Below are 27,259 nucleotides of genomic sequence, written 5' to 3'. Positions count from 1 at the left end.
TGTTTTGCTCGCCCAAACACAACAAGACATGCAGAGCAAACTCGATGACCTCACCGAAAGCTCCAAGGCAGCAGGTCTCAAAATCAATGTCGGAAAGACCAAGTCGATGGAAATCAATACAGGAAATCGTTCCAATTTCGTGGTAGCTGGACAACAGGTTGAGACAGTGGAGTGCTTCCAGTATCTTGGTAGCCAGATTACGCCTGATGGTGGTACCAAGAAGGACATCGAAACCCGGATCAGGAAAGCCCGATTTGCGTTTGCGAGTCTCCGAAACATCTGGCGGTCACGCCAGATCTCTCTACGAACTAAGATCCGAATCTTCAACTCAAACGTTAAATCCGTATTGCTGTACGGGTGTGAGACTTGGTGCACATATGCGGTGACGACGCGAAAACTGCAAGTTTTTGTGAATCGGTGCCTGCGGAACATCATCCGCGCTTGGTGGCCTGGCAACTGGATCTCAAACGTTGAACTTCATCGCCGGTGTCATCAAAAGGCGCTAGAAATCGAGATTCGAGAACGTAAGTGGAGATGGATTGGGCACACGCTGCGAAGAGATGAAAACGAGATTTGCAGAGAGGCGCTTGACTGGAATCCAGATGGGCATCGAAGAAGAGGCAGGCCCAAAAGCTCGTGGCGGCGAAGTCTAGCCGCTGAAATCCGCACAGTTGACGAGAACCTTGGCTGGCAGCAAGTGAAGACGCTGGCTCCGGATCGCCAGCAGTGGAGATCTTTTATCTCAGCCCTATGCGCCGGTCAATCGGCGCTGGACCCTTAGGTAGGTAGGTAGGTAATCCCTTACAGGAATTTTAAACGCATATTCTCATATTTTGATTCAGCATAATATAACGAATTTAAAATTTGACCAAAAACCCCAAATGAGGCCCTTGGAGATAAAGGGGTAGAAGGTAGTAAAATTTTGAGAAAATAGACTTCTTAGTTGCTGTGTCTGGCTATTTTCTACATAAATAATTGTAGAAAATACATATTTTAATTTCGCATGTTAAGAAATGAAAATTAAAAAAAATCTGAAAAAAGTCACCAAATATGTAAGGTTTGAATTTTGAAGAATCGTTCTGCATTTTTTATCTGACCATTGAGTATCTTAATCCCATTGGCTCTGAGGGCCATAAATACAGATCCCTTTCGTTTTAAGCAACATGCCCGGAAACCTTGTGTTGTCTAATTTGTACTGTGACAAAATCGATCGGTATTTTTTTATTAAAGTTTGTCTCACTTATGACCTAAAGTGTACCGACGTTATTATTATTTATGCTATTTCTCATGAATTTTTCCTTTTTTATTCCTGCATTCTGTATTAATTTTTATGATTTTTTAAACACATATAGAACTTTTATTGTTTTGTTTAGATTGATTATTTTTTTATCATATTTGTTTTTTATGTCATTTAAAATCTTTTTTTCCAGATGTTTTCTAGTCCATTCAATTTTTTTTTTAATTTACAGTTTTTCGTCCGCAAAAGTATTCTATATATTTTTAAATCCCTGTTATTATATTTTGTCAACTTTCAAGAATGTCTGAACGAAGTAATGATGTTTGTCAATATTATATTTGTCCTGTAAAAGCGGAAAATATCAGGTAATGTTATTTGAAAATAGCGTTGAATTTGGAACATGTGCCAAATTTAAATGTTGCTTAAATCTAACGTGGTCTGAACTGGAAAATCTCAAGATAGAAATACTTTTCAAAAATACGTTATTGAAAGAAATTTAAACTTTTTTATTATCTAATGATTATTTATTTAAAAACATTTAATATTTCACCAATTATTTTTATAAAAATGAAATTTCCTTTTTTTCGATAAAATTAAAAGTTAGTTGTTAAGTAATGAACATATTTCAAACATGAAATTTTGAATTTTTATTTTTATAAACTTAAACATTTTTTTCTATTTTTTTCCTGATAGCTTTATGGATTAATTAAAAAAAAAATGAGAAAAAACATCTAAAGATAAATCATTCCATTCCAAACAATTTTAAAATGAAAATGTTCCAATCGATATAACACCAATTTCCCTTACATATTTCTGTAAAATAAAAATAATTATTTTTGTTCTTACAGTATGAAAATTTGATATATTAAAAAAATCACGAAACGAGAAAAAAAAACTCCTTTTAAAAAAACTGATTCTCAACATCAATTCTTCTATCCTTTACAGACAACATTCTTAAACAGCTTAACTTATGTTTCTGATGCCTTTATTCTCCAACGGAGTGTGAGGCTTACTTTATGCATATTTAGAGATAACCCTATACATTTTTCACAGAAGATTGATTCTATTTTCTGAGGTCGTTTGTTGTTTAATATTCCAAATGAAAAACGCCAACTTTCAGACTTGGCCACAAATTGTAAAGTTTCTTTTAATTGAAATGTATCTACCGCCATTTCTCACGGAGCGAAACGGAATGTGCAACAAAAAAACTCAGTGGGTATGACAAACCGAGACCACAAACGGAAGAATGCTCTACCATTATGTAAACTTTTGAAACAACTGTTGTAAAACCAACCGTGTCAACCGAGAAGAGTATCATCTCAGCGCAAGAGACAGAAATAAAATAAAAAAAATCAGTAAAACACGAAACGATGCTCCGTTTAAAAACCGTAACAACCGGAACCGCAGATCCCGGAGAATCCGTCCGGCCTCAGCAGACTCAGCCAGCCAGCCAGCCACCCCCTCACATACAAATTCAACCACCCACATCCACCCATCAAAAGGCTTGCATGGTTTCGTCGTCGTGTAACTTTGTATTTAATATTTATATCTGATCTGCATTTTTGTTCTTGTTTCATTGTCCTTCTTCTTCTCCTCGGGTATCCCATTATCCTGGACGACCCTGGAACCGAACATACCTCAATGGAACTGCATCCGAATCAACCGACGAAATCCTCCGGCAGGCGTCACGACCATGCTGAATTTTTTCACCACCTCCAACGGTTTCCGCAGCACACTTCCGGTCGTGTCGAATCTGACGGCGATGAACGTGTGGGATGGAGTCTGCATGTGCTTCATCTACGCTTCCCTGCTCGAGTTCGTTTGCGTCAATTATGTCGGCAGGAAGCGGCCGCTGCACAATGTTGTATATAGACCGGGAGAAAATCCAGTCACACAGGTAGGCAAAACCAAAATAATGAAGAAAAAAACCCATTTAGCAATTATTCCATACTTACCTTCCTCCTTACCCGGAATTGTAATCACACTAACTAATCCGACGACCGGAAAACCGGTTCCGGCGATTTTAACCGGAATTTCTCCATTTTCTTTTCCGTTTTATTCCCACTCACACCTTGAAATCTTCCTGCATCCCTCCACTACCATCTCAGTTTGAAGCGGAGACATTTCTTCAGTTCTTCCTGTTCCTGTGTTGTTAACACACCACAGCTAGCAGCCCTTATCGCGTTTCCGTTATTTTTGCGTTCGGAATGGCTTAACAAATTAGTTTGCTTAATTGGTTTATGAGTTGAGTCTTGCCTTTTTAATTTGTTTATGTTCTTTCTGCATTACTTTTAATTATCATTTTTATTTATACTGATATTTTAAAGAAACACTAACCATCATTTCAAATGTAATAAAAATCTTAAGATGAAAACGAAATAACTGTTATGACATAAACAGGATTAGTTTTATACTTAAGTTAAATCTTTTTAAATGAACAAAGATTTCTATTTGTTAGCTGATAATTTTTTAAGTTTTTTTTCATAAAATATTGAGAAAGACAATGCACAAGAGGGAAAAAGTGTATAAACCGCGACGAAATTTAATATCTTTTCTTCTACGGGAACTAAACCCATGAAAATATATTTTTTTTTTTAGGGAAAATGTCCGGACAATCGATTGAACAAAGTTTCAGACATTGCACGAGCTTACGAACGGATATATAGTGCCTTTTTAACCCCTAATTAATATTTAGTAAACAATCCAGAAAACATTGATTTGGACTAGAAATTTACCTTGTATGATTATTTTTCGAGGAATTTAATGAAGACTGTTGAGCTACCACACGCTACGAAAAAATGGAGTTATGGTTGATTTCACCATGAATTTTCCTATATTTTTAATTAATTTTCGAAAAAAGTAAGTTCGAACATGAAAAATTAGAATCAAATGAGACCTTGTGTGATTTTTTCCAAAAAAAAACCTTTTACTCTCAATTCCCCACATTTTTCTACCAATTTACAAAACATATTTGAACTTGAAAATTTTGAGCCAAATGATGCTGATATTGTATACGTTTTTCTAAGAATCAAACGAAGGCAATTTGAGCCACCGCACGCATCGGAAACTGGGGTTATTGCTGTTTTACCCTCAATTTCTCAACATTCTTCAATCAATTCGAAAACAAATGACAAATAACTGAAAGCTATTTGAACAATCGCACTCATCGGAAAATAAAGTAATATACCCTCAGTTCCCCTACAGTTTTCAAATATTCCAGAAAAATGCATGTTCGAACAAAGAGAATTATCTTATGTGCGTTTTTTTTAAGGAATCAAATGAAGGCTATTTGAACCACCGCGGTGGTGGTGCACCGCTCGGAAAATATGGCAGGGGAAAATGCAGGGGAATTAAGGGTAAACACAGCCATAACACCATTTTACGGAACGTTCGGTGATTCAAATAGCCTACATTCGATTACTAGGAAAAAATTCATACCAGATAGGTCTCATTTGCTCCAACATTTCCCAGTCTGAACATGTTTTCTTTCTGAACTACACTAAGTATGTTGAGAAATTGGAGGTAAAACGGCCATTATTTCAGTTTCCGATGCGTTTGGTGCCAAATAGCGTTTATTATGTTTTCCGGAAAAATCAGTAATGAGCAGAGGTGCCAGGTGGTTTTGTCAAAAATCAGGACACCGCGATGAAAAAAAACAGAATTTTTAAAGACACCAAAAAATTGATGAAAATAACATGCAGATTTGCTTAGATTGCATAACGAAAGGCGAAATACCGCCTCAAATTATGCAACTGAAGCGAAATGGCCTGAAAAACACATTTTGAATATCATTTGAACCAAAGATTATCATCGGTTAAACTGGTTTAACTATTTTATTAAGGATTTTTTTTTATGTTCTCACCATTGATCATTAAATTTAGCTATGATTTAGATATTTTTTGAAAATCAGAACAAATCAGGAAATTTTTGAGCCCATTTTTAGAAAATCAGGACATTTCAAGCGTTATTGAAAAATCAGGACAGCCTCTCAATAATCAAGACAAATCCTGAAAAATCAGGACACATGACACCCCTGGTAATGAGTTAGATTTCATTTGGTTCAAATTTTTTAATTTCAAACCTGCGTTTTTCTGAATTTATTGAAAAATGTGGGAGAATTGAGAGTAAAATCATTTTCCGAAGTGAACGGTGGCTAAAAAAATCATCATTAAAATCCTCGGTAAAATTTAAATAAGGAAGGTCTCATTTTGCTCAAAATTTTCAAGTCAGAACTTACTTTTTTCATAATTATTTGAAAAATTAGAACAACGCGGGGTAATGCTCCAAAAGATCTAACATCTATCTGCAACAAAAAAAAAGATGAAAAAACCAAAAGTCACATATTTTCTTAAATAAAGACATTGAAAATTACATATTTACTGACAAAGAGAAAGAACTGCCCAATTGTCATAATTGAATTATATGTACTCATTGATGTACTTGAAAGTTGCAAAAATGATTTATAGGTACGTTATAGGTGACTTATTTTTCCCAATTCTCATGAGTGAACTATATGTACTCATTAATGAACTTAACAGTTGCAAAGGTGATTTACGGGACTTAAGTCACAAAAAGGGCACAAAAGAACTCTTATTGGGTTTTTACTAAGTCACACAAAGTGCATTGTGGTGCTGTCTGGAGTGGGGGGAGGGGAGTGCGCCTGGGAGGTGTGCTACAAAATTATATCACCAATTCAAGATTTAGTTTCAGTTAGAATAAAATCTAGGCGTGGCCTTGTGTTCGATTGGCACAACAAAGGTTGGGTTTCGATCCCCAAGCCGGGAAAGTTTTTTCAACAAGAAATTTGATTACTTTTGTGACCATTCTGGTGCGATATACATACGTAATAAATCCAAATCCTAGAAGGTGATGCCAAGGGTAAAATTGAGATAGAGCGAGAATTTTTTTATTCATATTAAGATTTTTTGGAAGCTGAATGGAAGGTCATTTAGACTTGTTTTGGAACTTGAAAGTATTAATATATACCCTAGTTTTAAGGTGCATTAAACGTACGTCAGATCAATGATGGGGCTGAGTAACTTTTTCGTAACTTTTTTATGGGCCTTTTGGTTTTTTTGGATTGACACATTGCACTTCTTGCAGAACTCAATAAAATAGGTGTTTTAATAGTTTTATTTAACCGTAAAATGACTTGTTCATCGGCCTTATCGGCTAAAAGTGATGTCCTTAATAGTAAGGACATATCAAGATTATGAAATTTTACAGAAGGATAGACGGATGGTGAAAATGAGCGAAAAAATATTATTTAAAAGCATTATCATCACATGGGTACCAAATTTTTGTTCAGGCATAAGGGTTTTTGAAGCATTCGTGTTTGTCAAAGTATGGTCGAAATAGAATTTTCAAGCGAAAATTCAAGATTTATCAAAAGTTTTTTGTCAATTGTACAGGAACTGAACCTAATGTATTTCATTGAAAAAAGATGATTACAAAGTCTAAACATCAGCTTTGTTTTTAGTAGTTGATTTGATGTCATACTATTATTTAAAAATATTCTCTCAATTAATTTTAAGTTGCCAGATCTTAATTTATCAGATTGTTTACAAATTTTTTATTTCGTATCCTAAAAGTTTTACATTTGTCCCAATTAACGATTTTTTTTATAAATTTCCTACATGAAATAAAAAAACACAGGGTTGTTGGCAGTTTGTATATTGCAAACATTTGTCTGTGGATTCCTGCATTTTTGGCTTGCTGTGGTTTTGAATGCTTAAAATAATTTGTCTATATTTATGTGCCCAGACTATGCACATATTTATGACGTCACCTTGCTCGATGTATGAAATAAGTAACAAAATTTTGATGTTAAGCAGGTGCCATCTATTTTTTATATGACCAGAATAAACTTGAAATCTTGCTTTTGTTACTTGGAGCTGAAACATCACAAGGGGGGAGGGGATGGTAGTAAAAAAATTACAAAAAACACAAATTTTCTTATAAATTGGAAAAAAATGACAAAAGCTGCCAAGCAACAAAGTTGTATACATTCTACATTGCACAGAATTTATAAATCAAGATGATCAAGATCGTAAATTTGGAAAATAATATTGTAAACTCCAGGTGACATATTTCCCTTCATCTTAGGTTTTTCTTTCGCTCTTTCAGCTGTTTTAATTTTCGAAAAATTTATTAAATTTTTGTTTGAAAAACCTTTGACTTTGTTTAAAGGGTGATACGGTAAAAATTTGGTCAAGGGAAAACGCGTATAAATCGGTGAAATCGTTTATTTGAAAAATCAAATTAAATTTCTTTTTCAAGTTTATTTAGCATAAAATTCAGGAAAAATATTCAGTTAGGCTTCCGCTTTTCCAAATCCGAATTGCCGGGCCTTACGCTTAATCTCTGCCATTAGATTTTGTACAGCCACCTTGTCCACCTTCTTCGCCGCAGAAAGCCAATTTGCCATGAACTGCTGCTCGTCCTTAGCAGTTTTTTTGGTCTTCTTTAGGTTCCGCTTGACAATAGCCCAGTATTTCTCAATTGGGCGGAGCTCTGGCGTGTTGGGTGGGTTCTTGTCCTTGGGAACCACCTGCACGTTGTTGGCGGCGTACCACTCCATGGCCTTTTTACCGTAATGGCAAGATGCCAAATCCGGCCAAAACGCTACGGATCAACCGTGTTTCTTGAGGAAGGCCGCAGACGTTTATTCAAACACTCTTTCACGTAAATTTCTTGGTTGACAGTCCCGAAAGCTATGAAAATGCTGCTTTTTAAGCCACAGGTACAGATGGCTTGCCAAACCAGATATTTCTTCGCGAACTTTGACAGTTTCATGTGCTTGAAATTATCTGCTACCTTTCCCCTTCCTTTTGCTGTGTAAAACTCCCGTCCCGGAAGCTGCTTGTAGTCGGCTTTGACGTAGGTTTCGTCGTCCATTACCACGCAGTCAAACTTCGTCAGCATCGTCGTGTACAGCCTCCGGGATCGCGCTTTGGCCGTCGTATTTTGTTTATCATCGCGATTTGGAGTCACTACCTTTTTGTAAGTCGATAGTCCGGCTCGTTTTTTGGCTCGATGCACGGTTGTAGACGATACACCCGGCTTATTTGCGGCATCTCGGAGAGAGAGAGGTTAGGGTTTCGCTTGAAACTACCGGCAACTCTTTTAGACGTCTCAGCGGCTTCCAGTTTTCGATTTCCCCCCGATCCAGACTTCCTGGCTGTCGACAAACGTTTCCCAAACACTTTAATTACATTTGTATCGGTTGATTTGGCAACTTTTAGCGATTTTGTCAGCTTTGTGTGCGAGTGGTTCGGATTTTCGCGATGCGCGAGCGAAATTTTGATACGCTGCTCTTCTTTCTTGGACGGCATATTGACAACTGAAGAGTGAATTCCAAAATCAAAATAGGAGCAACATTCTACATACACACACCTTCAAAATAAGGGGTGTTCAGGTTTTTTTAAATGCAAAATTGAAAGAAATACGTCCAGTTGATATTGACCAAATTTTGACCGTATCACCCTTTATGCAATAAGGAAAAACAAGAAAATGTGAAACATGAAAGTTTTTTTTTTATGTTTTTCTTGTTTGTTGTATTCGAATGTTCGCTTGCGATGAACGGACACGGTCACAAATTGAAACTCTATATTGATTTTCAACTGGACTAGGAAGGAAACCCATAAAAATTTCAAAGTTTAATATATTTCACACTAAGTTAAATCTTTCATGCTATTTCTTCTATAATTGAAAGATTATTTTTCCAGATAAGCAAAACATTAGCCCATCGTTAACGTCAATCACAAACCTGTTAAAAACCTAAAAAGTAATTTGCCCGTCTCTTGAAAGCCCCTAACCGTGAGCCTTGGGTGCAATCAATATCAATTCAATTGTTGACGCGGCTTGGCATTTAAAATTTTATATCCTAATAATCAAAGGTTTGAAGAACCTCTTAGCTGAATGAAACTATTATTTCAAAGTAGTCGAAGATTCCTTTGAATTCAGCTACAGTATTTGAAAGACCCAAATACTAGTATTTCACTAGCTACTTGCTAGCATCCTCAGTGGGTTATCGACTCGACTCGAAATCAATTGTTGACGCGGCTTGGCATTTAAAATTTTATATCCTGTCAATTCACTTGAAGGACCGTAACGTTTTATTAATTCAATAATGATAAAGCAGCAGCACTCGCAGTTCCGTTTCTGCAAAACCACCCGAGTCCGGGGACCGGGGCAAAACATTATCTGTAAACTATCGCACGGTTCATAAAATGTGAAAAGAAACGACCCATCAATAAAAGCGAATTGAATTACTGGCTTTGGTGAAGGACTAAAATAGAAAATCGATTTCCCAGCCAGCCAGACTCGTCGCACTTTTGCTGCAAAGTTTTGCCCCATTCGTTCGGACTTCCCCATCCACTCCACATCCTTCGATTCTTGTATTGGAGCTCATGTTAAGTTTACTGCAAACATTTTTCTCCCCGTCTTGGTTTTGGTATTGAATGAATTCGACAATCAGTGTCAAAGCTTGCAGCAACAACCCTGCCAGGAACCATTTGGAAGCTCGTCAATCGACGGGACATGAATACTAAAATAAGGCCGGCCGGCGACCCAAGAATTTTCGAACTGCAACGTGTTTACTGATCTGAATCGAAAGATTTTTTTCCCGAGGGGTTGACGAGGTTAACAAAACAAGTATTTGAAAAATCCATTAATTCCTATTTTGGGCATCAAGTACGCGACCCAATTATAACTTGCCGTAAAGCTGCTTTCTTTTTTTTTAGGTCCAATCAGAATCAGATCCCTCAACTTGAGGTATTTTTGTTGTGCAATGAATTATTCATGTCAGTTTTTAGATAAACTTAACGTAAATTAGATAAACTTGTTTCTGAGCAAAGATTGAGACCAATAGACTATTCAATTTGACTTTTTCTGGACTCTTTTAAATCAAATTAAAAATTGTCAAACTGTTTTGCCCTTTTATCTTATTAGTTGGGCTCAGATTTCTCTGACTCAGACGATTATTTAAACAAGGGCATGCTTATGTGGTAATTTGAATAATAAATCTGAATCTAATTTTTTTTTTTGAACCAGTCCACCAAAACAACAAAAAGGGACACAAGCCGAAATTTACGAAACTCTCTCTTCCATTTGGCTGCAAAGATAATTTAAAATTTCAACAAATGCCTTTCCCTAGGCATTTTTCCATTCAACTATAATTGATTCACGTTCCGTGAACCATTTTTGAGCGCGGAGAAGCAAACACCTCGAGCGGAAGCTCTTTTGTCATGGATTCATGAGCCGGAAAATGAGCCACCGGGGCCATTTAGTTGTGAACAGATTCTGCAATTGGCCAACTAATTGCTCGGCGCTGTCGTTCTTGTTGTTGCTGTTGGTCGGTAGACACTCACCTCTTTGGATGCTGCTTTGCGAATTTTGCACCTCGGAATGGCTATTATTATGTATAAGAGTAAATGACGTGACACAGAGCAAACATTTGGTATAATCGACAATAGATTCAAACTAATTGATTGAATAATTTTATGGGTGGTAAATAGTGCGTTTGAATGAAAACATGAGGTTGAGTTTCAAGAATTTGATAAGAACGGTTCCGTAGCGTACTACCATAAAGCTGATAATAGTTGGACTTATCACAAAATTACAAAAAATAATAATCTGAGGATATTTTTATGAGTTGTTTCCTCGAGTGGGAAAATATTTTTGCGTATTTCATCACAATGCATGGAAAGCAAACTCTCCCAGTTAAGTACTCTAGGTTTACGTAAGCACTAAAACCGCTGGTTTTGGTTTTTTCTAGGGCATAGATTCGTGGTAAAAGACTTCCACTGTTGACGATCCGGAGCCGGCGGTTGGTCCCAGTCAAGACTCTCGTTGACAGTTCGTATTTCGGCGGCTAGGCTACACCGCCACAAGTTTTTGGGTCTGCCTATTCTTCGATGTCCTTCTGGATTCCATTCAAGCGCCTCTCTGCAAATCTCGTTCTCATTTTTTCGCAGCGTGTGCCCAATCCATCTCCACTTACGTTCCAAATCACAATTTCTAGCGCTCTTTGATGACACCGGCGATGTAGTTCCTCATTTGAAGTTTTCACGTCGTTACCGCATATATGCACCGAGCTCCGCATCCGTACAGCAATTCGGATTTGACGTTTGAATAGAAGATTCGTATTTTCGTTCGAAGATAGATCAGGCGTGACCACCATATGTTCCGGAGACTCGCAAACGCTAACCGGGCCTTTCTGATCCGGGTTTTGAAGTCTTCTTAGTACCACCATCAGGCGTTATCTAGCTACCAAGATACTGGAAACACTCCACTATCTCAACCTATTGCCCAGCTGCCATGAAACTGGAAGGATTTTCTGTGTTTATTTCCATTGACTTGGTCTTTCCGACATTGATTTCGAGACCTGCTGACATGAAGCTCTCGGTGAGGTCGTCGAGTTTTCTGTGCATGTCTTGTTGTCTTTGGACGAGCGAAACAATATCGTCTGCCAAATCAAGGTCGTTTAGCTGCTCCGTTGTCGAAGGATTCCACGGCAATTCTCCGTTTGGTCTACAGTCAATCGATCTAGTCAAGATCTCATCTCATCGTGGTAATAAAATACATACATCCATGTCTCACTCCAGCAGTTACCGTGATTTTATCGGACAAGAGACCGTCGTGCAAAACCTTGCATGAAAATGCTTCGTACTGTTGTTCGATGAGATAGACTAGTATCTCTTGGACTCCACGTTCGCCTTAGAGCCGTCCATAAGTTTTCGTGGTTGAGACGGTCGAATGCATTTACGATATCAACGAACACCAGCAGAAGAGAGTCCTGGAATTCGTTGATTTGTTCCAGTATTATTCGTAGCATTGTGATGTGGTCCACACATGATCGTCCGGATCGGAATCCAGCTTGTTACCGTCAGAATGTAGCGTCAATCTTCTCCTGGATTCTGTTCAGGATCCCTTTGCAGAGTACTTTGAGGGTTGTACAGATCAACGTTATGCATCGCCAGTTACTAGTTACCGCACTCTGTCAGGTCTCTTTCTTCAGCATTTCAGTAGGGATGCAATCGATCCCAGGTGCTTTGTTGGGTTTCATGTCTTTGATTGCCGCTTCTATTTCAGCCAATGAGGGCGCTTCCGAGTAGATGCCATTTATGCGACTTACTGTTGGCAATTCAAGCTGCGGGTTCTATTGACCAACGCTATTCGTGACTCGGAAAAGTTGTTCGAATTGCTCAGTCCATCGTGTGAGCTGATCTGTTTGATCTGTCAATAACTGAACCACTCGGTCTTTAAGCGGCATTCTTGCATTAGTCCTTGCACCACTAAGGCGGCGAGAAATGTCATAAAGTAATCGGATATCTCCATTGGCAACGGCTCTTTTTCCCTCTTCGGCTAGGGAGTTTGTCCAGACTATCTTGTCTCGCCTACGAGCTCGTTCAACTACCTTTTCCAGCTCCGCATTTTCGTCAGTGGGTGGCTGCTTTGGTGACCCGGTACATGCCTGCTCAATTCCGACTTGCGCCTTTCTCCTATTATCGACCATCCTCCAATTTTCATCTAACATCCACTCACTTCTTCTTCCACTAACTTTACGAGAGTACCATGGTTCGTCGTGATAAAGGCTTTCTTGATTCTACACCACTGTTCTTCGACTGTTCCGTCTGTCGGCAATTCCAAGGCTCGGGACTCTCACTGTTCAACGTATGCCCTTTACACCTCTGGATTCTCCAAACGGCGGACGTCGTATAGACACCCGACTTTTTCCTCGCGCCGTTGGACAAGCGCAACTCTCAGTCGTATCTTACCAAGGACTACGTGATGATCAGATGGAATGTCTGCACTATGCTTGTTGCGGACATCAAGAAGGCTCCTTCTCTATTTTCAGCTGATGCAGATGTGGTCAATTTGGTTTACTGTTCAGCCATCTCGGGATACTCAAGTGACCTTATGTGCTGGTCAATGGGAAGAGCGATTCACCGATCACCATGTTGTTGTTGTTGCCACAAAATTTCACAAACACATATCCGTTTTTGCTCGTCTGTCTTAGGCCATGATGCCCCAAGATGCGCTCAAGGTTTTGATTGTTGGAGCCAATTATTGGGTTAAAATCGCCTGGGCTAAATACGCTAGCCACTTAGACGTACGAAAAAAGGAGATTGAAAAGTTGATTTAATAAGGCTCATTTTCATATCTTTAGATACCTACAAGATTATTTCAAACTGTGTTCTTTCACAGTGCACATCGATGGAGCTTAGGTCTAAACTAATAGACGGAATCCTAGTAAACATTTCTTATCGAAGTATAACTCTGGAGAGATCTAGAGACTCCATATTTAGCTTAATGGGTTTGGGGTTTATTTTTTTGTATTGCAACCCCTTTTTTATTTACATACTTTCCGTCTCGCGACGGAATACGTGTGATACGGTTTGTCGTAGACTGTCCCTCCCAAAATATAGCCTGATTACTTCCAATGAATCTGTTTTCTCGACGAGTTATGCGGCGCAGTAGGATTCGGGACAACACTTTGTAGGCGGCATTTAAGATAGTGATCGCTCGGTAATTCGCATTAGGGTAGGTTGTTTTTCGATAGGGTGTCCCATTATGTCTAAGCACGATCGAAAATGTGCGTTATAGACACAATTGAGGAGCAAATCATACGATTGAGTAAGGACCCTAAAAGTTCAAATCGGTCTTGTGTTAGGACAATATGGTGGATTCATCTACTTCCAGGGTTGCAAGCGAACCGAAAAAAAACGAGAATACCGGGAAAAACTTTGGAATTTCATCGCCTCACCGGGATATCAGGAAAAATCCGAGAATTTTGGCATGTCACCGCAAGTGTGTTACATTAAGAAGCATAACTCAAAATTGAGCTTATTCTGTGACTCGAGTGACGTGACTAACTAAATTTCACTTCTTTGTCCTGACTCCAGAAAATGCTTCAGGAAAGTAATTAGAGTATCGATGAGCTCTGATGAGTCCGTCTCATTTGCGCTTTTTCATTGAGTTGAGAAAACAGCGATTGAATTTTGTAACTTGCTTTGAGAAACTTCATATTTCCTAGCGGTTTTAATGGCAGCAATCAACAACATTTGTTACTTACGTGTCAATCATGGCCGTAGGGACGGGGGGAGTTTTGGGGGTTCAACCACCCCCCCCCCCCCCCCCCCATGATGATCCTAAACGGCAAGCGAGGTATTCAAATCTTTACTCAAAATTTTAAATTCAGACAGAACCAGATTATGATAAAAGAGTAAGGTAAATCAAGAGTAACAATCTAGACTAGAAACTAATGCCAAAACCTTGAAAACCCATCCCAAGTCCAAAACTCTGCTACATTTTTTCAAAATTTTCTCACTTGTTCATCGGAAATCAGTTCTGAATATTTAATTTTTAATTGAATTAAACTTATTTTGGTTCTGATTCTATAACTCCTATAACATAACAAAAATTGTATTCCTATTTTCGTTTTTCGGATTCTGTATCCAGTTCAGGATTCTCGATTTTCAGTTCGAATAATCATAAGAAATAAGAATTGAAAAGTTTCTTTAAAATCCTGGTTCAGATTTGGTTTTGCATTTCATATCAAATTTGAATCATGTTTTTCGAGATCATCGAGATCGAGTTCTTAAACTAAAGTCTTACACAAAATTAGAAAATTTAAAGCTTTGAAAAGGCAATCCAAAATTGAAAAGTCAGATTCAGATCTTTGTAAATTCATATTTTAATTCTGATTCACAATACAGATTAATAATAAATAATTTAAATAGTGAATTTAGGTTAAACCTGAACTACATAATTTGATTAATAGATTCATGAATAAGGTCTCCAAAACTTGGCTCATATAATTCTGATCTGGAATAAGATTCAGAAATCTTATTTTTTTGTACATTTCAGAAATCGTTCATTCAAAATTCAGAAAAAGAATAAGCTTGTAAATGAATAAAACAATCAACATAAATTGTTGAGCAATTCAAGAGATCATGTATGAACTTAACACATTGCGGACCAAATACAAGATACATATTTCTTTTTTTTTTTCATTTTGCCAACAGTGTGCTACACTTCGAAGTATAACTCGAATGGACTGAATTTAAGTGTTAAAGTTTATTCGACAAAATTGAACACAACATATGCCGTAACTTAATATACTAAATTTGTAAAATTAAGTCCAGAGGTGTCTAAGATATAGAATGCCGAATTTCTGTGTTTATCGTCATAGAGTTTTTTCGGTCCTTTATGTGTTAGGATTGCTTGTCAATACAATTACCAGATTCCAATTTTTCAAACAAAATAAGTTTGTAAACCTAATTAAGCTGAAAATCACAAACAAAATGTATAATTTGAGTTTATTTGTTTTATCCAAAAACACCCAAATTATATTTAAAAAAAAATCATCCACAGGTTTTTTATGATGGAAATGATTCTTTTTGAAAAAAATATGCTGTTAAAGAAACATCTTCATCTAAAAAATCTGCACAAAATTCTATATTTTGCCAGTGTATTGTTGAACATTATTAACACATCAAGGACAAAAAACTTCAGAAACCAATAGGAAAGAATCTGCTAATTTAGTATAGATATTTGAGTAACGGGAAGTGTTGTGTTAAATTTTGTAGAATGAGGTTGCATTATTTGATTCATAACATTTGAATCCCAATTTCATACTAATATCATTAATTTGGTTCAAGTTTGCATCAAGAAATTTGATCGGAATGAATCTATTCTCAATTTTTTTTTTAAATTTGTTTTTTTTTTCATCAAAGGTTCAAGTCTTTGAATTCGCTAAATAGTTTGAAAGATTGGGCTTGTTTGATTTGAGTAAAGAATAAGTTTTTTTTTTAAGAAATGGAAGACTCTCCTAAAAAGCATATTTTATGCCCAAATCAACTAAGTTTGATCTATCAGACTCTCAAATTCAATTATTTAAACCATCGATGAAAACGAATTTAGCTCACCTTTTAGGTTTAGGGCCAATTTTCTAAAATTACGAGTTAATTACGAAAACTTTTGATGTCAAAGTACTTGAAAAATGATAATCATATAGTTACAAACATAATTTGTTTTAAATTTTTTGTGTTCGTGCGTTGTTGGGCAAAAAATCATAGGTAAAAAATTTTCACCAAAACCCCCCCTATGAGTCGGTTCTTCCTACGGCCCTGGTGTCAATCAATACTTTTGCATCTTTGCTCGTTCAAAAATATTGAAATTTGGTTGGATTATTATGCTCTGTGAAGCATACGCGATTATTTCCACCGTAAGCATCTAGCAAGAATGATAGAAAGTTAGTCCCATTCCATAGCTAACTGTAAACGCTGATAGAAAACAAGGCTAGAAGAGAGCTTGTCCCGGTCTACCGGAATCTGTTTCTTGAACAACCTAGGGTAAGCATTCCAAATTGCCCAATTTTAACCAGGCCAACGGATCTTTACAGAATAAAAGGAAATGTCTGGTCTGGCCCAGTTGCCCGGATATCGAGGAAAACAACCCGGATTTTGTCCGATTTTTTTCACTATTTTAATTTATATCATGAAATGTATGATTTTTTGGAACAAATTTCTTCGAATAAAAAATAAAATAGCTTCACAACGGGCTTATAATGAAACTATAATCGCCAAAAAAAATACAACATACGTTTAGTAACTCAATGATACCTACTATGTTTATACAATTAGGTCCTAAGGTTCCTGATATAAAATGTGTCGAACTTCCGTGTTTCTTTGCAAAGATTTCTTCGTGGTCCTTAATGTGTTTATAACCTTTTATGTTATCTAGTTTCCGACAACCACTTTTAATTTCCGACATCAAATGATTCAGTATATGATATATAAACTAAGCATTACCGAATTATTTACGCACGTAGCCGGGTCGGGCAATTTCGGGTATTTTTATTTTTGAAAGTCTGGCAGAACCCGGCAATTTCCATTGCAAAAACCGGGAAACCGGGAAAGTCTGAGCAAATACTGGAAAACAATCCAACGAATTTGAGGAAAAGTGAAAAAAAATGATTTGAAATTAAATTTGTTTTTCTACAACTCTGTACATATTCTAGAAAAACTGAAATATTTATTGTGTTTTAAAAAGGTTACTTATTCGTCATGATTTCATACCGGTTAACAAGTTTTGGGAAATGATTGTTAGAACTTTTAGGGTTTCACTTTGATTTATGAATTCACCATAATTTTTTATTCAAAATATTGTTACCGTAAAACGGGGTAACTTTGATCACCGGGGTAACTTTGACCACCATTAATTTTTTTCACATTATCATCAAGTAAGTAAAAATCGGTAAAATTATCATTTTCAAGCGGGAAAAAACCAAGAAAAACTATGGGGTTTCAAAACAAAAAAACCCTGTACTTCGGTACAGTGTGGCCTTTGTTGGATTTGTACTAAACCATCCAACTGATGCCAAATCCAGCCATAACAGTACTGGGTGATCATGCTTGCAGATCACGGGGAGCAAGTGATGACTCAAGCATTCTCGAACTCATATGTCATATGTCATAACTCATATTTTTAATAAAAATTGATGCCTCCGTCTCGTCAATTCTTTGGCCAACCCAAACAGTATAATACTGATCACCCGGAAGCCTTTTGAAAAGCTTATTTCTTTTAGAAAAGGGACACTTTCTTTTGCTAATAGCTTATTTAATAGAAAACGGACATTCAAAACTTTGACAGCATTTTGTTGCCTGTAAAAAGTACTGTTTGACCTATTTTTTCAAAATTTTAAATTTACGCGTTTCCGAGATATTTACGATGCAAGAAAATATGATAAAATTTATTTTGCACAGTTTCCTTTAAAATCCATTATTTTCAAATTGATTGCTGACAAAACCGTTTATAACTCAGAGAATTACTGTGTATGAGTATGAAAAAGTATGCAAACGCTGTTAAAATGTCCACAAAGTTCAAATCAAGCATTGTTGTGAAGCACATGATCGGCAACTACGGGGGTCATCAGAGAAGTCAAGTCTCACACTAGAATTTTCAAATTTTAATGTGCGAAAAAAAAATATAGATCACTTAAATGTCAAAAAAAATAAGAATGCTCCAATAGCCCGAAAGTGTTGCCAAGTTATGAGTCATTCAAACCTAACCTCAAACAACAAATTTTAGCTAGTTAAAGAGCTCGTAAGCAGTATAGCCGGTACCGAGGCAATGAGACAGGTGATTACTGATGAACGACAAAACAGCTTCCAGTGTTTGAATCGTGTAACATGTTTGCTCGTGGCAAGGTCCCTGGCAGATTCAATTATGTATTTGCTGATTGTTTTGTATAACAAAAATGATTTGCCAAGATTTAGCTCCTGTGGAAAGGTACAACAGTTTTTAAAATGAAAACTTATCGATGATAACGCACACCGATTTTCCACACAGCAGCTGATCATACAATTTAAGAGCTTCTGGTTTGATGAAATCAGCTGGTTTTTGACACGGCTTCAACTTCTTCTGCTTCTTATTTGTCTTTAGACCCAATCTTACCTTGGCAAGATGGACGGTACGAAGAAGCGATCCACGTTTTAGATTACATCCTGAACTGAGGCAGTTTTCTTACCGGCGTAAATACGCATGACTTTTCGGTTCAAAGTTTTGTCCACCGGACTCGATTCCTCTCCATACATATGAATCGAATAACAGACCGCTATAATGCTTACTTCTCACATTTTCACCAACTGACTCAGCGAAATGTTGGGAATATTGTACCATTTTCCGGGGAAATGCTTCTAATTTTCTCGAAAATGACGAAAAGTGGAGCTCACAATACACAAAGTTTTTAAATAATCTATAAACAACAACACCCAGCAGAAATCAGCTGTTTAAACGTCATCCGAAGTGTGTAGGGTTGCATCAAAATCGAGTATAGACACAATGGGAAACCTATTCTTCTCAAGGATCTAAAACCTCGATTTAAGAGTTGTGTAAATTTTAAGTTGAATTTAAAGTTTACCAACTTGACCTTCTCAAGATTTTTTTCTACGAATGAAATATCGAATGTGGAACTACAGTCCCGGTCAAAATTTCGAGATCAACTGTAAAGGAACAACGCCATCTTATGACGTACCGGTATTTGAGGAAACCTACAACATCATCCATTGTTCATAACTTCTTAGAATTATGTATGCCCGTAAATCACATCAAACTGACCAAGTCAGAAAAAAATGCACGTATTTTTAGTAATTTTAAATGCCTCCAAAATCTAGATAAAAAAGTACCATCATGTCACCATCTACCGCCCAGTTAAGCGGTTTTTCAACTTCAAACATGTGTAATAAAAAAAACGACGGCAGATTTTTATTCGCTTTCTTTTCCAATACATCTCAAAACTGCTCTACTTTAAATAAAAAATTTAGTGGAATGCGAAAAATGTACGCTTTTAAAAATAATTAACTAAACGTTGAGGTGTTCAACTGGCCCTATTACCGCCCACTCGACTTTTTCGGGTATCGATAATGTTTTCTTAAGGAAAAACTATCTAACAACACGGAAACTGTTCTTTTTAATATTACCCATGTAACAAGCTGTCAAAACCATATTTTGGATCTTGAGAGAATACATTTTGTGAAATCTTTCCCGCAAATTTTGTACAAATTTTAACAAAGTGCGTTGACTGACAAAATGATTATTCCCGGCAAACAGCCTCAAGTAATTGGTTACTTTTAGCGATAAAACATCATTTTCTAACGTAATCAAACTAAATGCTTCTTACAATTTACACTTTTGACACAATACATGCGTTAAAAACAAAGAAATTGTGCGTGACCGGTAATTAGGAACCCACACTATTATTTATACACCAATTACCGCCCATCACTAAACGCTTCAAAAAACAACAACTATTGAAAAAATCGAAAATTTTCTGATGCAAATCTATTCTACAAAAATCAAACTATCGTTTCAAGTCGATTGTAGGACAAATAGGTACTATTTAGTAAACAAAACCCCTTTTTTCCCTAGGAGCACAGTTATGCTTAGTTCGCTAACAGGCGTCGAATACAATAATTTGACCGGAAACGAAAAACCAAATATTTTATTTCTGGCTATAGTTAGCATAATTAAGTGATGATTTTTCAGTGAAATGGTCGAACAATGATGCCGACACAGAACACAGGTCTTATTTTTGGAGAAAAAATTCCAGTTTTTTTCTAAATACACACAAAAGGGTGATTTTGGGCGGTAAATGGTGTCTGGGCGGTGAATGGTGACTTGATGGTAGTTAAATAAAAAAATGTTTTCATTAAAGTACTATAACGCCCGTTTGGTAATAAAAACTACAATAAGAGTACATTTGTTTTTACTGAAACAAATTTTACACCTTTTATGTCAGTAAAGCTGATTGAAGAAAGCACAAAATTCAAGTCAAATTGTAAAATCATTCATTTAATGCTAAATTATAGCACTCGAAGATGGAAAATTCTCAATTGAGCATAAGCTTCAAATTATGACTGATAAAATAATCTCGAACAAGAATGATTATTTCATGAGCATTTAGATTCAATAATATACCAATAACATTCAAGAGCCAAAATTGATATTTTTAACAATTGGAAACTTCCAATTCGTACATCGGCTGAAGAAGTGTAATATCTTTTAGTGAGAAAAATTGAAAGTGTGAGAAGATTGAAATTTGCAGATGTTGAAATGGAAAAACGTCTTTTTTCCGTGACGTCTCCTAAAGCTGCCAACCCCAATCAATTAATCTGGAGTGCCTTTGGAATGAATATTTCAGTTTTGTAACACCGACCAAGATCCTCAAGAAACGCGATGGAAAGGTTGGATAGTCTTAAATAATGACCCACTTGTGATAAATAAGAAAAGGGAAAAAGTGCATCGCAGAAAACGAAATGCATTACTATAATTAATTCGTTCTTCTTTTCTCATTTGACTCTTGATGTATTCGGGCGGGGTGAATGGTTTTAAAATATAAGCGGGATCCACAGTTAATCAAATTATCAACGTATGATATTATGTAAAAATGATAATTTTAAGTTTCAATCAGTTTTTAATTTATTTTAAATTAACACAATTTCAAAATATTTTTTCTTTCTGTTAAGTTTTTGCTTCTTAAAATTTATTTTCATTTTCTTCTTCTCCTAACAAATCAAGCACTTAAGTAAGTTAAACCTCTTAAATACGCATCAATGAACTTGTAGCATGTTGTTTATTTTTCTGCTTCTTGTTTGTTTCATTATCGATTAGTTGTGAACCGTGTCTCAAAAGTTTTGTTCAGTTATCATATCACTAATACAATGTACAGCTTGATTCAAATTAACACGAACTAAAATATATCAAGATAGAACGTTTCGGACAGTAACATCCAAAATACAAAAATTACTTTAAAAGACTAACCTATCCAAAATGATTCCATCTCTCAAAAGTGTGTGTTGAGTACCAACCAAAATGTGTAATATCGTTTTCCAGCGTCTTCCAGCTGTCCTAAACAGGATCGGAATAATACTCGCGAGTCCCCTGGTAAGCTATCTATTCTTTTAATCACCTTCTTGAAGTAACCATTTTTGCCAAATATTGTATTATCATCGAATTGACCAAAAGTTAAGCGCATCCTCCAAAGTAATGTTATTTGAAGTGTTCAAATTGATTCCATGATTACAATCCACCAATCAAAATGAGGTTCATAGACAATGAGTATAATTTGAGCTCGAAATTCATCCCTTGAAAAGCGAAAAAGGGAAACACTCACAAACCCAAAAATTCAACACGATCACCCTCTTTCAAATCATTATATCATTGAAGCTTGAATTGAATATAACAAATTAACTTTCCATCCACCAAATTAATCAGTTCGGACACAAATGTTGCTACAATAACTTTCCCGCTAGTATCTTGTTCTGAATTGGAAAGTGCTTTCGATGAGTTGCTTTTAGACTTGATAACTAAATCCATAGTCCATAACCCATAGGCTAATCTCAAATGAGTTACGATTCAACTATGCTAACTTTTTTATTTCTCCAACATTTCTTACTGGGCTGAATAAAACAATATGTTTCCTTTTTCTTTCCGCCTCTTTCTCAACTGCGCTGTGGCCTCTTCTAATTTAAACATGCTGCAAATTATGCCAATTTACCTATAACCAAAAACAACATTTCAATTCCAAAATATATCAAAACAATGAATAACCAAAAGACATCAAAAATATTCTCGGTAAAGTCGTTTTGACCTTCTATAGTCTCAAAAAATTGAAAACACCCCCCTTGCCATATTTGTCGATCGTGTCTCATCGCATTTAAATATGCCTCAGTTGTTCTTAGATTTCGTTTTCCGTTTTCCAATGTGGCTGTAACATGAAGAAAGCTTCTTAGAATGTCGAAACCCCCCTTTCCATTTTCAAACATCCATTTACCCCGCCCATGCGCTGTCTTATAGTTTGTGGATAGACTAGCCCCGGAATATTTGAACCATAACCTCAACCACATTGTTGCACTACCTACACATTGAGGCGAACGTACTCTAACACACTTTCAAAGCAGACATTCGAACTTTGTACTCCAAGAAAAATTGACCTCTGGACCAAACACCTTTAAGACTGATAAAACGATTGGGCCTCTCCCCAAAACTTCGACGGACGAGAACCAAATGACCATAAATGTACCTGCCATTAATGTGTCGATGTGAATCCGTTGTGTCGTAGAAGTGTGCTCTGTGCTTAAACTTTAGAATCAATCCCAGTTTAGATCCATTTTCATCTGTGAATCTGTGTGTTCTTAGTTGGCCCCAAAGCTTGTGTTGCTTTGTAGCTACAGTATGTTATAACTACATTTGGAGACATCTTTTAAAAAGAGAAAAAAAACAGACCCTCTAATGTCAAAGAAAAAAATACCCCCCGAGGATGAAAACTAATTGGGAAAGCACAGTTTTCAATTGGGTTCAAAAATCTTAAGAGTTTTTTGTCGCTGAAAATATGAGTGGCTAATGATCAGTGGTGTATTCCAAGGTAAGATAAAAGAAAAACCAACAAAACGTCATCATTTTTTTTTTGGAACAGAGAAGTGAATGTAAAGTAGAATCGTTAACAAGTATAATAAAATAAATAAATTTGATGTGTACATTATTCCTAGTTGAAGAACATGGAGAAAGAAAAAAAATCAGGAAATAAAAAACACTGGAAAAATTTCAGAATAAAAGAAACGTTAAAGGAACATAATATCGAAGTTCCTATACATCTATCTATGAAACATCGTGTGAAATTCATTTTACATTACACATCCTCATCGGAAAACTAAAAAAAAAAGACAACTCAAATAGAATCTCATTAGATGAGAAAATCAAAAGAAAAGATAATCTGCTTTTTAAAATTATTATATAACCAGAATAAGAAGAAGGCAAAGCAATTTAGAATCAGGAAGAGTGAATCAAAAATCCCCTGCTAGAAAATGATAATGATATTGTCCCTACTTGAACTTTTCATGAAAAAATAAAAAGTGTCTTTTTCGTTGTTGCATGCTCGAAACGATAATGATTTATTTTGTTGCTGATGGATCCCGACAATTTTTTTATCATTCGTTTGTTGATAGTGAAAAATAAAAAAAGAATAAGCGGTTTCGCAAGTACCAAATCAAATTTATCGGATCGTGGCTAGCGGCACATTGGCTGAATAGCGTTTGCTCTCCTCATTAGAAGAATTGATAGTAGAAGCGATTCGGAGATATCAGGTCGTGACCATGGCCAATCTGGCCAGTTCCGGATCGAAATATGTCAAAGTTTTAGGATCCAAACCTTCGACGTATTGCTAAAAAGCCTTTGGCCTCAACAAGAAGGAAAGTGAGAAGTGAAACATGAGGAGTGAGACGTGAGAAGTAAGACATGAGAAATGAGACATGAGAACTGATATATTAGAAGTAAGACGTGAAATGTGAGAAATGAGACATGAAAAGTTATAAGTGAAAAGTGAGAAATGAAAAGTGAGAAGTTAGACTTGAGAAGTGAGACATGTAGCATGAGAAGTGAGAAGTGTGAAGAGACACGTGAAAAGGGAAACGTGAGGTGTAAGAGGTGAGACGGGAAAAGTGAGATGTGAAAAGTGAGAAGCCACTCTATTCTCACTTCCTTCGCTACCTTTCTCACTTTTCATGTCCTACTTCTCGTTTCAAACTTTTCATTTTTCATTTCTCACTTCTCGCTTCTCAAGTCTCACTTTTCATGACATATGACTTCTCTCTTTTCATTTCTCTCTTCTAACTCATCACTTCTCATATCTCACATAAAACTTTTCATTTTAAAACTTCTCATATCTCACTTCTCATGTCTCATTTCTCATGTTTCACTTTTCATGTTTCACATGAAACAAGAGAAGTGAGACGTGTGAAGTGAGATTGAAATGTGAGATGTGAGAAGTGGAACGTGAGAAGTGAGACATGAAACATGAGAAGTGAGACGTGTGAAGAGAGACGTGAAAAGGGATACGTGAGGTGTGAGAGGTGAGACGTGAAAAATGAGATGTGAAAAATGAGAATCCACCTCTTCTCATATCTCACTTCTAATTTTTTATTTTCTTACTTCTCATATCTCACTTCTCATGTCTCAAATCTCATGCCTCACATGAAAGAGACGTGCGCCTCGCTTCACACGTGAGAGGTGTGAAGTGAGACTGAGAAGTGAGATATGATAAATGAGAAGTAACCTTATTCCAGAGTCATCTTTCTCACTTTTCATGCCCTACTTCTCATTTCAAACTTTTCATTTTTCAATTCTCAATTCTCGCTTCTCAAGTCTCACTTTTCATGACTCATGCCTTCTTTCTTTTCATTTCTTATTTCTCACTCCTCACTCCTCATTTCTCATATCTCACCTTCAACTTTTCATTTTCTAACGTCTTATATCTCACTTCTCATGTTTCAATTGTCATGTCTCAATTCTCATGTCTTACGTGAAACAAGAGAACTGAGACATGTGAAGTGAGACTGAGAAATGAGATGGGAGAAATGAGAAGCCACTTGAGTCACCCTTCTCACTTTTTATGTCCTACTTCTCATGTCAAACTTTTCCTTTTTAATTTCTCAATCCTCGCTTCTCAAGTCTCACTTTTGCATGACTTCTCTCTTTTCATTCCTCACTGCTTAATCCTCTCTTCTCATACCTAACTCCCAACTTCTCATTTTTTAATTTCTCATGTCTCACTTCTCATGTCTCAATTCTCACATCTCACTTTATATGGCTCACTCCTAAATTTTCATTTCTTACTTCTCATTCCTTACTTTCCAATATGCCGCAAGTTCTGATTCGATAAATTTGTCATATTTCGATCCGGGACCGGTCAGATTGACCATGACCAATAGGCCTTGAGTCTTGATCTGGTCTTTTTTTCAATTACGGAACCAGCCAGATGACCTGCGTAATCGAAGTGGATTGTCCCAAGTTTTAGATTTAAGGACAGTTTTACATTAGAATTTGTCATTATCCTCCCAACAAGAATAACCTATTTCATTTTGTCACATACGGGAGGAACAAAAGGTTGTCGCACATATAAAGAATAAAGAGAGAGTATAAAGAATTTCATACGTCTATTTGTCACTTGTTTTGAAACAAAATCAAGGACAATTGAATTCACTGATCAGAAATGAAAGTTATTAAACGCTTGTTCAATGGCTTTGTGGTAAACGTTATGACAAAAATTCTAGAAAGAAGAATTATAGATTGAAATTTAATGATGGATAGATGAAGCAGATGCCTAGTAGAAGAAAATTGAAAAAAACAATTTGAAATACGATTGATCGAAATATTTTGTTTTTGGGTTTTTTTTATTATTTTATTCGGTGATGTTTTTAAAAAAAACGCAAATTTTACGTTCGACCATCCTCAGAAAAAAGCTACTTTTCCGTCTGCTAGAGCCGTTTCTCAGTTCGTGGCTCAATGTCAACATCTATAAATTTTCTTCTACTAAACATCTGCTTTATCTATCCGTCGTTAAATTTCGATCTATAATTCTGCTTCCAAAATTTTTTGTCATAACGTTCTCTGCAATGCCATTAAACTAGCATTTAATAATGAAAGTTAAGTTATTAATGTATAAATTGACCCCTAAACATTTCAAAATATGTAAAAGAGATGAAGAAAAACTTAATTCCATGTATTCTTAAAACCGGAAAACCAAAATGGTTTTCGGTTTTCAAACAATAAATGTTGAAATCTAATCAAAATAAAGATTTAAAAAAAGTTTCTTTACATTCTCAAACACCTCACTAAATAAACTTGCATGAATACTAAACACCAATTTATAATTTTCCATTCAGTAAAAGATCCAGAACTTGCTTCAATATTTCAGTTTTTGGAATACAATACTACTTTAAGACATTTAAAAAAAAAAAAGATTTCAACTGTTTCTGACATCATTCAAGAAAGTCGTTGAGTATTTAGTATTCAAAATTTTATCCAATTTAACAACTTTTCTTAATACTGCAATAATTAGATGCTTGAAGAAAAATCAAAGATTTCATTTGATAAAAATCTTCTTTAAAATTTCGTTCAAATTTACAGATTTCGCAGAATTTCAAAATATTAGCCAAAAATATAAACTTCCAATAAACTTTTTCAAAAGCCGAAATTGATTGCGTTCTTCAATAAAGTGGATCATTGGATAAATATCTTAATTTTAAAAATATTTTTGTATGATCTAGAGTTTTTCCAAAAAAGTGCTCAAAATTATTCATGAATTATAAACTATTTCAAAATCAAATCTAATGTTTTTTAATTGAATTCGTCTTGGTACATCTTCGTACCTGAAAATGATCACATTTTCAAAGGTGATAGGAAGCCTTAGAGAAACATGAGATATCAAAGATGGGTCTTTGAGCAGTCGACCGATGGAACTCGACATGTTCACATACTGGAACCTATTTCGTCACGGTTCAACCTGGTGTAATTGGCTAACACGCCGTTTTACTGAAGCGGGAATTGCGGGTTCAAGTCTTGCCGGTGAGCCGTTGTATCTTTTTCGAGAAATTTAGATATTTTCGGTCTATGTTCTTTCTTTCTTTGATATCTCATGTTTCTCTAATACTTCCCACCACCTTTGAAAATTTAACTATT

At 36.0% G+C, this 27,259-nt stretch overlaps 1 protein-coding gene across 25 annotated transcripts in view; it reads left to right on the top strand.

The window, feature by feature from the left end:
• Positions 1–27,259, top strand: part of LOC129755407 (gamma-aminobutyric acid receptor subunit alpha-4) — a 706,839-nt gene that overhangs the window by 618,063 nt on the left and 61,517 nt on the right. For 18 of the 25 annotated variants that reach the window (XM_055751878.1, XM_055751872.1, XM_055751879.1 and 15 more), the window contains 2 exons: positions 2,920–3,134; positions 21,638–21,688. In XM_055751878.1, the coding sequence (XP_055607853.1) occupies positions 2,920–3,134; positions 21,638–21,688 (266 nt within the window). The remainder of the gene's footprint in view (positions 1–2,919; positions 3,135–21,637; positions 21,689–27,259) is intronic. The other 7 variants (XM_055751889.1, XM_055751885.1, XM_055751884.1 and 4 more) reach the window with 1 other exon arrangement.

The sequence above is a fragment of the Uranotaenia lowii genome, chromosome 3, assembly GCF_029784155.1.
Source record: "Uranotaenia lowii strain MFRU-FL chromosome 3, ASM2978415v1, whole genome shotgun sequence".
In the NCBI taxonomy this organism is placed as follows: domain Eukaryota; kingdom Metazoa; phylum Arthropoda; class Insecta; order Diptera; family Culicidae; genus Uranotaenia; species Uranotaenia lowii.
Note: the sequence above shows the minus strand (reverse complement) of the source record. Positions and strands in the feature narration are given on the sequence as shown.